We start from the raw sequence: 12,252 nt of genomic DNA on the forward strand, positions 1-12,252 counted from the left end.
TTAAATTATAAAATCAATTTAATACTATCGATGGAGTTTGTTAAACAGACACAGTAAAACTTTGAGGTATAAAAATGCTTTCTATTATTTACGCATCGCTTGGATAAAAGCACACTTCTTCAAACGCTTTGCAATAGTTATACCGAATCTGTTACCTTTTAATTGCGTCGCTATTTGTATTTTTATACATCATATAACTCGATATAACATTTTTTCCCATCAAAGTGTACGTGTGCTTTTGTCCCAAGATGCAATGCTGTTTGTTCGACATATTGCGTCGCTGGTCAATCATAAGAAAACTGCAGAGACCTGCGCCAAGTACATTTAATTCCTATGGTGAAATGCATAAGGAGGGGGTAGATGGCATCGTTTATACGTTTTACAGATTCGATGAATCGTGGAAAAACCAAAAACTCAGCTACGACACACTGTTTGGATATCTTATTATTTTATTATCTCTTTCAGCTTGTCAGAGTCGTCGAAACTGTTCTCGTCTGTTAAGAATTCATCTTTAACTAATTCCGACTGTACTGATTCGGTGTCTCTATCGCCATTCTCTTCTTCCGCATTCTTGACAGGTTTACTGACATCTTTAGCACTGACATTCGTCAAGTCGTAGCTCTTCAGCGTTGGTTTCGAAGACTGTTTCATCCGAATCAATCCAAGTAGCGTCACAATGGTCTGCGGTCCGTCTTTTTCAAGTCCGAGCAACGCAGTCCGAACGTGGGCTTTTATTTTCACTATTTCGGCCGCAGTAACGTTTTTGCTAACGTTTAACGTGGGCTCGAACGGGTTGAGAATGTGCAAAGGCGCATTGTCCCGTTTTAATTTGCTCCTCCCCTCCCGAATGCATATCGCGCGGGTAGTGAAGTCGAATGTGGCGTAATAAGCGAAGAAACCATATAAAAGGGCATGCAATGATTCGGTATTTGTACCGGTTTGGGCCTGCATCCGTTTCACGCACGCAATAAATTCAACATCGAACGTTCCATTACTAGATGAGAACCCTGAAAACAAACACGTAAGTTTCGATTTGTGGAGAGAGCAGGGGGTGAAGAATCCTTTCCACGTACATACTTACTTGCATATTCTCCCAATTTGTTTAGAGAGGGCAATATGCCCTTCAACTGGAAATAAAATATTATAAGCAGGGTGAGGGAGAAATTCGTTATCCACTGCCCCGACGTGTCTGTTGTTATGTAGTGACATTTCGCCCATTTGCGAATAGTACAAACGAGAGGCTTCACTCGAGGATCGATCTCACCGTAAATGTACAACACCTCGGACATGTACAACGCAACCCTGGAAAGTTATTGGTCTCAGAAGCAATTACACTCGATAAGAGGACAAGAAATATTTGACACATACATCTGTGTGCTACTAAGATCGCAGTGTATACTTGTACATTTGTTCGTAAATTTAATTATAGGAACACGGGCTTGGAGAATTTTGTTTACATTACTGATGCCAGGAATAAATTTATGCATTATGTGGGCTAGTATCGATAGAAATTCCCTCTGATCCTGTCTCTCATAAGCAGCGTAAGGTTTTGATTGAAATACTAATTTTTGCGTAGTATCCTGAAAAAGATGTTCGCAAAGACAAAGATTCATATAAAATTAATATAGCAAGCTGTTAACATGTACATATCGACGTGCGTTACGAAAAGCAGCACGTTTCATTTTTCTTACGAAAAACAGCACGTTTCAGTTTGCCACGTAAATAAGCACATTCCACCGTTTGGTCTTCCGCCGCGAAAACTAACATATTTCACTGCTTAGCCACGACGAATAACACGTTTTGGGTTCTACTGCAGTAACTATCACCTTTCGGCGCGTCGTTAGTTTAAATTGCTGCATTGCATTTTGCATCGAAGCATTCAACTTTTAAAAATATTGTTTAATAAATAATAACTCCATCTAATCTCCAAAAGGAAATACGTGTGAAAATTTTAATCCACATAATTTAAGTACGGTATTTTAATGTTTAATAAATTACCGACCATGACTAAATAAAAATCGCGTCGGAAGGTATTTAAGTTGACGCGCTCGAAGTTTCGTAGCTAACCATCTAAATGTGCTGCTTTTCGTCGCTACAAATGAAACATGCTAGTTTTCGCAGCAAAAACCGAAACGTAATAGTTTTCGTAACAACGAAGGTAAACGTTGTTTTTCGTAAGAAAATTGAAACGTACTACTTTTCGTAACGTACGTCGATATATCGTGGCTTTTACTCACATCTGTCTTTCCCTTCTTATTATTGAGTTTACACACTAAATCAAGATCACATCCTACCAGTCCGAAACCATTTACAGATGACCCAAATGGTACAACAGAGATAGTTGGAAATAAACTCGAGAAACAGAGTTCCAACTGATTGGCCGTATAAAATCTAAGTCTCACATCTAGGTCTGTGAAGGACAACATTCTATGGAGCATGTGTACTTGCTCCGTCACCTGTAAAATTCAACAGTTACACACATGCCGCATAGAACCTCGTTACTTTTACTCGATATGCTTGTAATACAGAATTTAACGAATGCAGGTTCTCCTTGATTAAATTAAAGGAAGGACTCAGGATGCTGCTTCTCGGGATTTCGTTCGTCAGTTGCACCCGCTGTTTAACGTTGCCGCTTTTGTTCAAATGCAATTTATCACGGTACCATAGCACTGTTGTTTGTATAGGAATATACTCAAAATTGCTCATATACGCCGAAGTCCTTCTTATCTCTTCGACAGAGAAGTTCGATTCGAACTCCACCAATACAAAATTTTGCTAGAAGCAACGTTAAATTACAAGTACCTTATGTAAACTCGAAACGGCGATCGTTAGAAAATATACATACAGCATCCAACCTCGACATGTAATGAAATATTTTCGCGATCTTTCCATACTTTTCACAGTAACGTTTACATTCGGCGGTAGAACTGTCCATGTCCAATTGCACCAAAATACTTTTCCTCGCTTCGGTCTGTCTAAAATGGAGTATCTCATAAAAGGAGCCTCTTGGGAAATTTTCCATCTTTGATTTAGGGGCTATAAAATAAGTTTTATACATTTCACTCCATTTCGGTGCTTGTAAACATAGCTGTATCAATTTACCATTGTCGAATTATACGAACGAAACACTTGTTACAATTATCAAGTCGCACGACCCTGTAAAAGATCGCGCCCGATAATTGTTTAACTTTAATATGTTACGTCTTTCCGATTTCTTCAAAATGTATTCATTTTTATCCGTTATTCCATCGATTACGTTATCGACTGTGTTTTACAGCATTTAATGCGAATGTTTTTAAAATAAAATAGGTTAGGTTTGTAACATTTGGTGAATCACGTGAAATGTAACAACGAAACGGACAGAAAATGAGAGTAAATGTATCTACTCTTACCATCCACGTTTGGAAAAACGTAAATATCAAAAAAGAATAAAATAATCGGGAATACGAGTGATTAGAATGTCCCGATTGAGGTTATACCGCCACCGATACAATTTTATGAAAGCATACCACTGATCTTTTTCGATGATTCGTTGAAACGCTTCTTCGACTTGAATCTCGTTATGTTTACTGTACATTTACAGTAAAAGGTGCTTAATAAAGGGCAAAAGTTCGTGGTGACACGATATACGAGAGCCATTTTTAAATGTTCTGCTAGTATGTGAAACACGTGTTACACGTATGCGCGACCGATAATGTACCATAAGGAAAGCGCCTCTTTTGTACAAGTGTGTAACACTATCCTTCGCCAGATGTCGTTTATTCAATTATAAAAAATTACCGACGGAACTTAAAGTTAATTTATCGAGCAAATGTATTTCATCAAAATACTCGACACTTGATTAGTTAAAAAGTAACATTTAGGGTACACAATGAATTCTAACTAATCTTCAAGTCCATAGAAGTATATCTTGAAGTTATTATCTTAGCCGAATAAACGAAAAGAACGTAATGAAATGACCACGCATAAGGTGTAGGAGTTCTACACTTTCTGATCTGACTACGTTGCTTCGTTAATAACATCGTCCGTGATCCATCGATCAGTTTGATTAATTAAATACAGAAATGGTGTTGAAACATATTTCGCTCGAGCGAATCGAGAAGAATCGCGAAGTCCACATCCCCCGAGAGGAGCGTGGTAGAGCGTCTAACCCGGGCGATGACGTAAATGCAGTCTATCCTTTCCTCCTCGACGTTCCCGGGCGTTTTCTTTCTCCCATTTCATTCCTTCTAGCCCTTTTTCGCGAGACTCCTGCCGCTAGTGATGGCTTCGAGTTGTATCGAGTCGAGCAGCATTCACCCAACTCGATACAATATCCAATTTAAACAATTTTTAGTGGAGAGCCCCAGGATTCTTCAACAATTTTGCGGTACTAGATCGCGTATATCTTCGACTCCTTCCGATTGACGAACGTATTATTAAACGAGATGTTTCTCAATACAGTACGTTTTCAAAAATGGCAATTAATTTAACTTTTAAATTAAGTTTCAATAGTTCTAATTTTAATTTTCAATTTCTACTGACAAGTCGAAGTAACGTAGTATTAGGTAACGTAAAATTCTCAATTCTTTGATCCAGAAATAGCAAGTTCTACTGTACCAAGGAATGCTATTATTCGACCGCTCAAATTTCATTCACCGAGCGTCTGGGTTAGAGTCTACATGTACCATTCCAATATTCGCCAGCTACTCCCAACTCTAATTTCCATCGCTAGCCGTCGTTGGTGGATCTAGCGACGAAGAAAAAGAATCGAGCGCTGCAGTGTCGCTCTCTGCCGTTCGATCGTTGAAACATTTCATAGATCAATTACGAATTCTCTCTCTCTCCGTTCGACCAACGTCCACTCTCCTCTCCATCTCCCTCCGACCCACCGCACATCCTTTCCCTTTTCCGAGAATGAGACCTTCGGAAGGATTAGGAGGAGCCTCTGCCCCCGGTTCCCCAAATTTTACTCTCTGTTCACGACTGCAGTCCCCGTCACCTCTTTCTCTCTCTCTCTCTCTCTCTCTCTGCTTGCCCCGTGTCCCTCCGGTTCCCTGCTGCCCCGCCGTGGGGAACACAGAGGCAACGGGGACCGCGGACTCAGGACGAAGAGCCAGTGCAGTCTCGAGGCCCGCGTCGACCGCGACGGATTTATTTTCCGCGGCCATCTCCATGCTCGACTGCTTCCCCACGGAGCGACGAACCGCCGGCAGGTGTGTGGTGCAGTGGCGGAAACGAACCGCGTGAATAGCCAGAAATTTCTCAAAAGCCCCCCGGACAAAGTCGATTCGAGAAACGGAAGCGTGTAAACCGCGAATTCGATAGAAATAAAACGGACAACCGAGAGAACCGACTCCCCCTACGCAACAGCATCCTTGAAATCTTAGCTAAGAATTCAAACTGCTCCGCGCATCGACGATCGTGAATCTTCGAGAATCCTCTGGTCCTGGTGGATGGCTGGATCCTGCTCGAGGAAGTCGCGACGACTCCCTAGAATGACCATTCCTCGGGACCGTTGCGTTTGAACGTGAGCGGGGCGCGTTCCCAGCAACCGTCTTCGGCAGACCCTGCGCGTTTTGGGGATGTGGAGGCGCGCGAGGCGGACTTTACGGCCGGCGAGGACGCGTGTTCGACGCTGCTCGATGAGTCCCGTGTGCTACCGGAAGTGCTGATGATGAACGAGCCGGGATCCACGCGGTAGATGAAACAGGTGATTCGTGGAACGAACCTGACCGGTGTCTGGCTTGGAAAGTGATTCCGTCATTAGACATCTGACTGTTTTCTCCATCTCCATCCTTCTGCACGCTTTATTCGTGGTCTCGTAAGGCGACGAAGGTCCATTATTTACAAGATCGTCGGTCGAAAAAGGGACAGATCCGTCGCGGTGTTTGGGAAATCTTGGCTGGATCACTGGCGATCGAGGCAGGTGAGGCACTTTCAGCTGTTTGATACTCGCGGGACGACGCATTCACTCGATTTGTCGGGCAGATTAATCTCGACAACCCTATTAGGCGGATCGAGAAGACGTTATCGGAGATATCGGTGCGGAGATATGGAAACGAAGGGTTGTTTCTAATCGCGGTGACACCAAGATGGCGCAATAGCTCCTCGCGAGGAAAGACTGCGACGACCACGTTGGCGGACGTTCAAGGGCGCGGAAGGCGCCTGGAGGCGATCGGAAAACGGGCGTAGAGAAAAAAATCCCCCCGTTACGTCACTGTCGCTTACGTATATTTGCGTTTTAAATGGAACTGTCCGACCCAAGGTTGTCGAAAGTGGGCACGCGCGTTTCTCAACGATCCAATCCACTGTTTTATTTGTCACTCGGCATGAATTTTAAAAATAGGTACACGAGAAATTATCCCTCGATTATTAGTGATATGGGGAGCGGTTAAAACACAGGAGGCTTGAGACAACTTAAAAAACAATTCGCTTCTTTTTCATATAGCAAATTAGCAATAACTCATACATATGTGAGTCGTCATAGTGAATGAATTTTGAAATTCTCTCGACTCTTTTAGGTTAAAATATCTTGCAATATTTCGCGGAAAGGGTAGCAGACGCTTGTTAACCTATTCCCTGCATAACAGCTGACGCGTGCTTTCTTACCGATCTCCTCCCTTAAAGTGGATTCCTGGTGACTTATCAAGGTAACTTATAAAATAAGAATCCGCGGCTGGCGAACGCGATGTACCGTTCCAGAAGGGAGCTCGAGGGGTGGTGGGGCGTAGGCGGGGGAGGTGGTGCAGGAACGTTCGAAAAAGTTGGCGCGGCAGCGGGGCACGGGAGGGCGAGAACGGCTGACAGCTGTGCCAGAGTGGAAGCGACCGTTTCCTTTCTCGAGTGCACGCAGAGACACAGACACGCACGGAAAACGGAGGGGCGAACCACGGCAAACGGCTGAATGGGTAATGTGGACTTAATAGACGGTTTAATGAAACGGCGTTATGCAACGGAAACCGCGCGAAAACGGGTACAAGGCTCGTTTGTTCATCCTCGTGTGGTGGGTGGCACCGTAACCAAATACGCGGGCCCCAAGGACCCTCGCCCACGCGGCGCTCGAATCGGTTTTAATCGAGTCGAAACCACGAGGCGGAAGCACGGCGAATAACGAAATCGATCGCTCGCGGTCGCTCTGGTTGCGGCTGGAAGATTGGGTGGACTACTTTGCTCGGGTTCATGATGGTTATAATAATTTATAATTAATAGGTACCTGTGATTTCGTAACGGTGCCAACGCATATATCGATGACCATATCCGTCTCACGCGCGGACAGTTGAAGTCACTGGTGACTTCAACACGCGGCGAGCTATGACGTGGGCACGGTACGCGACGACCCGTGCGATTCCTACGCGTCGTTCGCGTAACGGATGTCACTTTGAAACCCCAATTCCCAGACAAGCTACTCACGAACGTTTCTAAGAGGTAGCTAGTAGAGAGCGCTCCTGAAATGCATTTCTAAGGGAGAAAAGGAAGGTGAAAGGCAGGAGAACAGTACGGCCCTGGATTCCCCGGTGCAGCGAGCACGTAGCACGAGCCTGTCCTTTCTGCCCGCCCGCGAGAAAAGGTGGAAAGAAGGTGGCAGAACCTCGCGGGATGTCGATCGACCAGCCTCGTAAATCTCGCGATTCGTGTGGCCGCGTCGCCGTGATCGATCCAGGGACGAGGGAAAACGGTTCGGTGAAAATGTATGGTGGTCCAGTGTGCCCGAGGTCGTTCCTGTTCCGTGCACCGGCCTCTCCTCTTGCTCGAAAAAGTGAACGTTGCGTTATGTTCGGCCGCGTTCGCGAAACACCGCGTCGCTTTCTCGAGCCGCCCGACACGGCTCTACTAACCACCTCGAAAACGTCCACCTGATCCCTTCGGGACCCTCGAGTGGACCTTCTCCACCCTCGCGAGCCTTCAGCCAGCTTTCGCGTTCCTGTGACCCGCGAGAGACTTGCCCACCGCATCACCGATCCCGTGGATCTAGGGAACCGCTACGGACTAGGGGAACTGACACATCAATGGAGAAACGTGGTCGCGGTAGTGTTCAAGTTGCGAGGAGTTTGTGTCGCGAGGGACTAACGATGGATAGAGTTCGGATAAAGTAGAGCCTGTGACGTTGGATAGTCGAGGCGAAGTGTATCGAGTGGATGTAGGGATTAAAAAGTACAGACGGGGTTGTTTAAACTATTTCTTGTGTTCGTCGCAAGTGTACTAACGCGAGAGATGTTTGCACGCGGTCGATCGCACTCATGGGAGTTCGACCCAGTTATTAATAAGACTTTCTCTTTTATTTTAGCCATGGACTGGCGGGGGGTCGCAGTGACGTTTCTATTGGTAAGTAAATGGACAAATCTTCTGATTATTGTACAGGGGAGACCGGGGCTGGTAAGCCAGTTAGTTTGGCTATCTGATTAAATTATTAAGGCGACTTAATGTGACAGCAATTAAGGTATTTTAATGTTTTTCTAACACCTTCCATGCTGGTCAACCAGCCCCATGATCGGGGTTAGTAGACTTACAGTATGGGGTAGGTTGACTATAGGTACAATTAGTTACGAAAATGTTATTAGCAACTTATCTCAATTGTATTGTAACAAAGAGTTCTTTCATTATAAAATGTTAATTATCTTTTGTTCATTTTTTAATAATAAACTGCAAATTTTTTCAACTTAAACGGAAATAATAATGTATTTACAACATATTGCACTTTAAACAAAAAATAAAAATCGCTTTCCAAATAAGAAAATACCAATTTAAACCTCATTAACGTTATTAGTTCAATTATTCATGTATAAACAAAAATACTACGTCAATAGATCGTCTAATAAACAAACTTTAAAACAGTCCCTTAACATTTATTCAATTGTAACTATATAGGGCGTGAAAACATAAAATCTTGAAGAAACAATGTTTACTTACGTAGTCAATTTTTCGATAAACGCTGATAACTGTGAAAAAGCACGATCGCTGGGTCGGACATATTTATGGCGTAGTAGAACTGACTTCTTTCCACAGTGAATCTTTCCGAAGTAGAGCATATGTTGGTGCAAATTTACTAACAATTAGTCAACCCCTTGCGGCAAACAGCCCCGGTTTCCCCTAACGTTTCCCTTGGAACTGCTAACAAGGCACCTTCGCGTAATGTACATACCTCCAATTCCCATCGCGACACTAACTAATGGCCACTGTGCTCGCCACGCTTAACATAAATCATCTAAAAGCCAGCTCGGAATGTGATCCGCGACTGCAATACGCAGGCTGATCTATAAAGTCATCTTGCACGGGGCGTGGAGCAAATTATAGGAGAAAGCTTCATCGCATCGTTAATGAATTGAGAAACGAAGGACGCAAAAAGACTACAGATTGTGTAACCAGTTCGCCGTTAGGAAGTGTCTTAGATAGCACTTGACGTTCGATATTCCTCTATCGGTGGGTGGAACAGCTGGACAATCGAGAAACGAGAGGCGTCCATTTTCGTTCGATTTCGATTTCGATCGCCGTCACGCGTCCACCTCGCGTGTGCGTGCTCATAATACTTTCTCCCGTGTCGTGTCGTACGAGAAACAAGCGTGGCTGGCGTAGTATGTTGGCCAGGAATGCGGGGAATTATGTAACCCTTTGTTGGCACAACGTCCCGCGAAACCGTCTGCCGGGAAAATTCTGCCGAGCTTCTGCAATAATTTTCCATGCTCCGCGACTTTTCAACTCGAATAATTAACGCCCACTGGCTGGTAACTACTCGGCCCAATCGTTCCTTCGGTTTATTGAGTTTCAAGCCTAAGCTAGTAAATTCAGTAGTTTTTCAGAAAACATGTACTTTTGCTCGAGGAAATGGAATTGTTTAATTACTGGGTTACCTAAAACAGTGGCAAGGGGCAACCCAAAAGAAGGAGCTTCGTAAGAAGAAAGGAAAACTCAAGAAATTTCTATAATCACCTAATGAATTTACCGAATTTGCACTAAAAATATCTTTAGCCCTTGAACTCGGCTCCCCACAGGATTAAATCCTGAGTGCGCCACTGACCTGGAAGATTTATGAATCCATTGTGAAATTTGTACCAAGACCCTTCGAGTAGTAAAGATCGAGGATCGAGTCTATCTTCGATATGCAAAGAGGAACGGCAGAGAAAGTAGTTTCGCAGCTTTCCAGCGATTTCAAGGGAGACTTCTTAGACGTGGCGGAAGATTTACGCGTTTTTCCGCGAGCCTGATAGTAGATACTACGGTTTTTGTTCGGTGGGTAACGAGCGTTATTAGGCTTCTTGTCGTCTGAGAATGGGCACCATGGAGACGAAGGTTACGCGAGATAATTTGGGGAAACGCTCGTTTCTCCCATGGCAATCACGGTAAACGCCGTGGAGGAAGACGAGGCGGTGCCCTCTTGACAAAGACCAGCGGATTTAGCGTCGTTAACTCATTCGGAAGCTGGCAATCTCGGGCTTGTGCAACGCGTAATAATTGACAATTACGTTTAAACTTGGCGTTTACGCCGATTGGGACCGCGGGAGGTTCTACCAAGTGCGCGCAATTAACTAAAACAGCTAAATCACTGTCTAGCCCGGCAGCAGCTCTGCCACCGAGCGAGCTGATCCAAATTACGGACACTTGCACTTGGTCCCTAAACAGAATCCTAATAGTAATATGTTCTTCCGAAGCTCGATGCACTGGAGACAATCAATTCCACTTCGACGTGGGAGCAAATATTTATAGCGCACGAAGAGCAAGAAAAATTCTCGAGTCGCCGAGAAACACTTTCAAGTGCTTGCAAACATTTGCAAAACACAGGTTCTTCTACTCGACTAATATTATAGCTTTAAAAAACCTCATCACCAAAAACACCAAATTTGGAAGACTTTGTAAATATATCGGCACATTAATTGAATTGAAAAGTAAAAAAATACAAATAATTCTTTTTCAAAAAGTGAACGCTCGCGAATGTTTGCACTGGCGTTCTGCATAGGAAAGACAATCCGTTCGGAACAGCCACGCCCACTTTTACTTCGCTGTTCTTTTAAATATCGGCGCGGGATGTCGGCGAGGCCATTTTCACAGACGTTTCACCACTGCGCGGCCGGTAGGAGAACCGATACCGGAAGCGCGCCGCTAAATGCTCTCTTACGAGCAGTTCACACGTCTGCGGTCGACGGAAGACTAAGAGGGTGCTTCTCAGTGTTTACACAGCAAACCCCTGACTGAGGGAAGCTGGCTTTTCATTTTGGAGGATTCTTTACTTGCCAGTCGAATTTTGGGAGGAGGTGGAATTGATTCCTGACCATTAACTTTTATCGATCTCAGTTTTTCTCTTAATAAAAAATCTAGGAGGAGGATATTTGAGGATCTTGCAGCAAGAGGGGTGCAGCTCTAGTTTTTACAGTTTTTTACTTACGACGTGTAAAATTTATTGCAAATAAATAAGAATATTAATATTAATATTAATATTTTTATTATGGAATATATTTTAGCCAAAAATAGAAATAAAATATATATATATATATATATATACATATATATTTCTATTAATGTTCCCTTTTTAATATTAAGTCAAACCAACAAATTCATAAACAGTTTTTTTCTTATTTGCTCCAAGTTACTCTCGCTGCAAGGTTCTCAATCGCACGTTTCCAAGAACCAAAGATTTTCTTTCCTTTTACTTTCAAAGCCACTCGCACGATAGAGTGCGCCGTGTTTACAAACAGTCAATAGAAAATTGCGATTATTTGAGTTGGGAGAAAGTGGCCAGTGACGCGAGTAGGTTTAAAAAGCGCGTTGTATAAATCATTTCCCCCCGTTTCGTGGAATAGCATCGCATCGCTTGTTTAGGGACTTCGAAGGAGGTAGAATGTATTGGAAGAGGCTGAATTTGGAGGTGCCTGTGAGATCAGCTCAATGACTGGCGTGGAGGTGGCAAAGGAAAGAGCGTGGGCGTTTCTTTAAAGCACGGAATTTCACGGAGAGCCTGCAATCTCTGCCAGCGCCTACGTAACATCGATGACTTTCATGTTTTTTTCCGCCACGACGGCGTCGCATTTAACGACATTCCCTTGTGATCTCTGATCTGCCTCCTAATTAAACTCAATTCCTAATTTACCGATCACCTTTAAAATTCGTATCGAGATACTGTAGGAAAAACTTACTCTTAAGCGAACGTCGTCAAATTCCACGAATCTTATGCTCCAAAGTTCACGTTCACCTGTGCCGAGCAATCGTAAATGGGATCTGTAACAAAATTGACGCACCCTGTGTTAGTTTTAGCCCTTACCGGTAACGTGGAGCCTGGAAGAC

The 12,252-nt window shown here is 43.8% G+C and overlaps 2 protein-coding genes and 1 long non-coding RNA gene across 5 annotated transcripts in view; 1 reads left to right on the top strand and 2 right to left on the bottom strand.

Annotated features, from left to right (window-relative positions):
* On the bottom strand, positions 1–3,672 carry Mtpap (mitochondrial poly(A) polymerase). Of its 2 annotated transcripts, none has more exons than XM_076823702.1 (7): positions 3,510–3,672; positions 2,846–3,036; positions 2,527–2,775; positions 2,238–2,456; positions 1,369–1,580; positions 1,082–1,302; positions 1–1,007 (listed from the first exon to the last, which is right to left on the bottom strand). In XM_076823702.1, the coding sequence occupies exons 1-7, from the start codon at positions 3,637–3,639 to the stop codon at positions 445–447; spliced, it is 1,785 nt and encodes a 594-aa protein (XP_076679817.1). In that variant the 5' UTR covers positions 3,640–3,672; the 3' UTR covers positions 1–444. The 2 variants fall into 2 exon arrangements, with proteins under 2 accessions (XP_076679817.1, XP_076679818.1); XM_076823703.1 differs by lacking the exon at positions 3,510–3,672 and adding an exon at positions 3,103–3,460.
* A 1,898-nt stretch (positions 3,673–5,570) lies between these two features.
* Positions 5,571–6,107, bottom strand: LOC143374976 (uncharacterized). Its single transcript, XR_013086774.1, has 2 exons — positions 5,814–6,107; positions 5,571–5,780 (listed from the first exon to the last, which is right to left on the bottom strand). It is a non-coding gene; the product is annotated as an uncharacterized LOC143374976 (long non-coding RNA).
* Pio (zona pellucida domain-containing protein piopio) overlaps positions 5,772–12,252 on the top strand; it is a 49,424-nt gene continuing 42,943 nt past the window's right edge. Inside the window, exons 1-2 of one of the 2 annotated variants that reach the window (XM_076823591.1) lie at positions 5,772–5,908; positions 8,267–8,304. In XM_076823591.1, coding sequence (XP_076679706.1) covers positions 8,269–8,304 — 36 coding nt within the window. In that variant the 5' untranslated portion in view covers positions 5,772–5,908; positions 8,267–8,268. The remainder of the gene's footprint in view (positions 5,909–8,266; positions 8,305–12,252) is intronic. The other variant, XM_076823592.1, reaches the window with a different exon arrangement.

Source organism: Andrena cerasifolii, chromosome 12, assembly GCF_050908995.1.
Source record: "Andrena cerasifolii isolate SP2316 chromosome 12, iyAndCera1_principal, whole genome shotgun sequence".
NCBI lineage: Eukaryota > Metazoa > Arthropoda > Insecta > Hymenoptera > Andrenidae > Andrena > Andrena cerasifolii.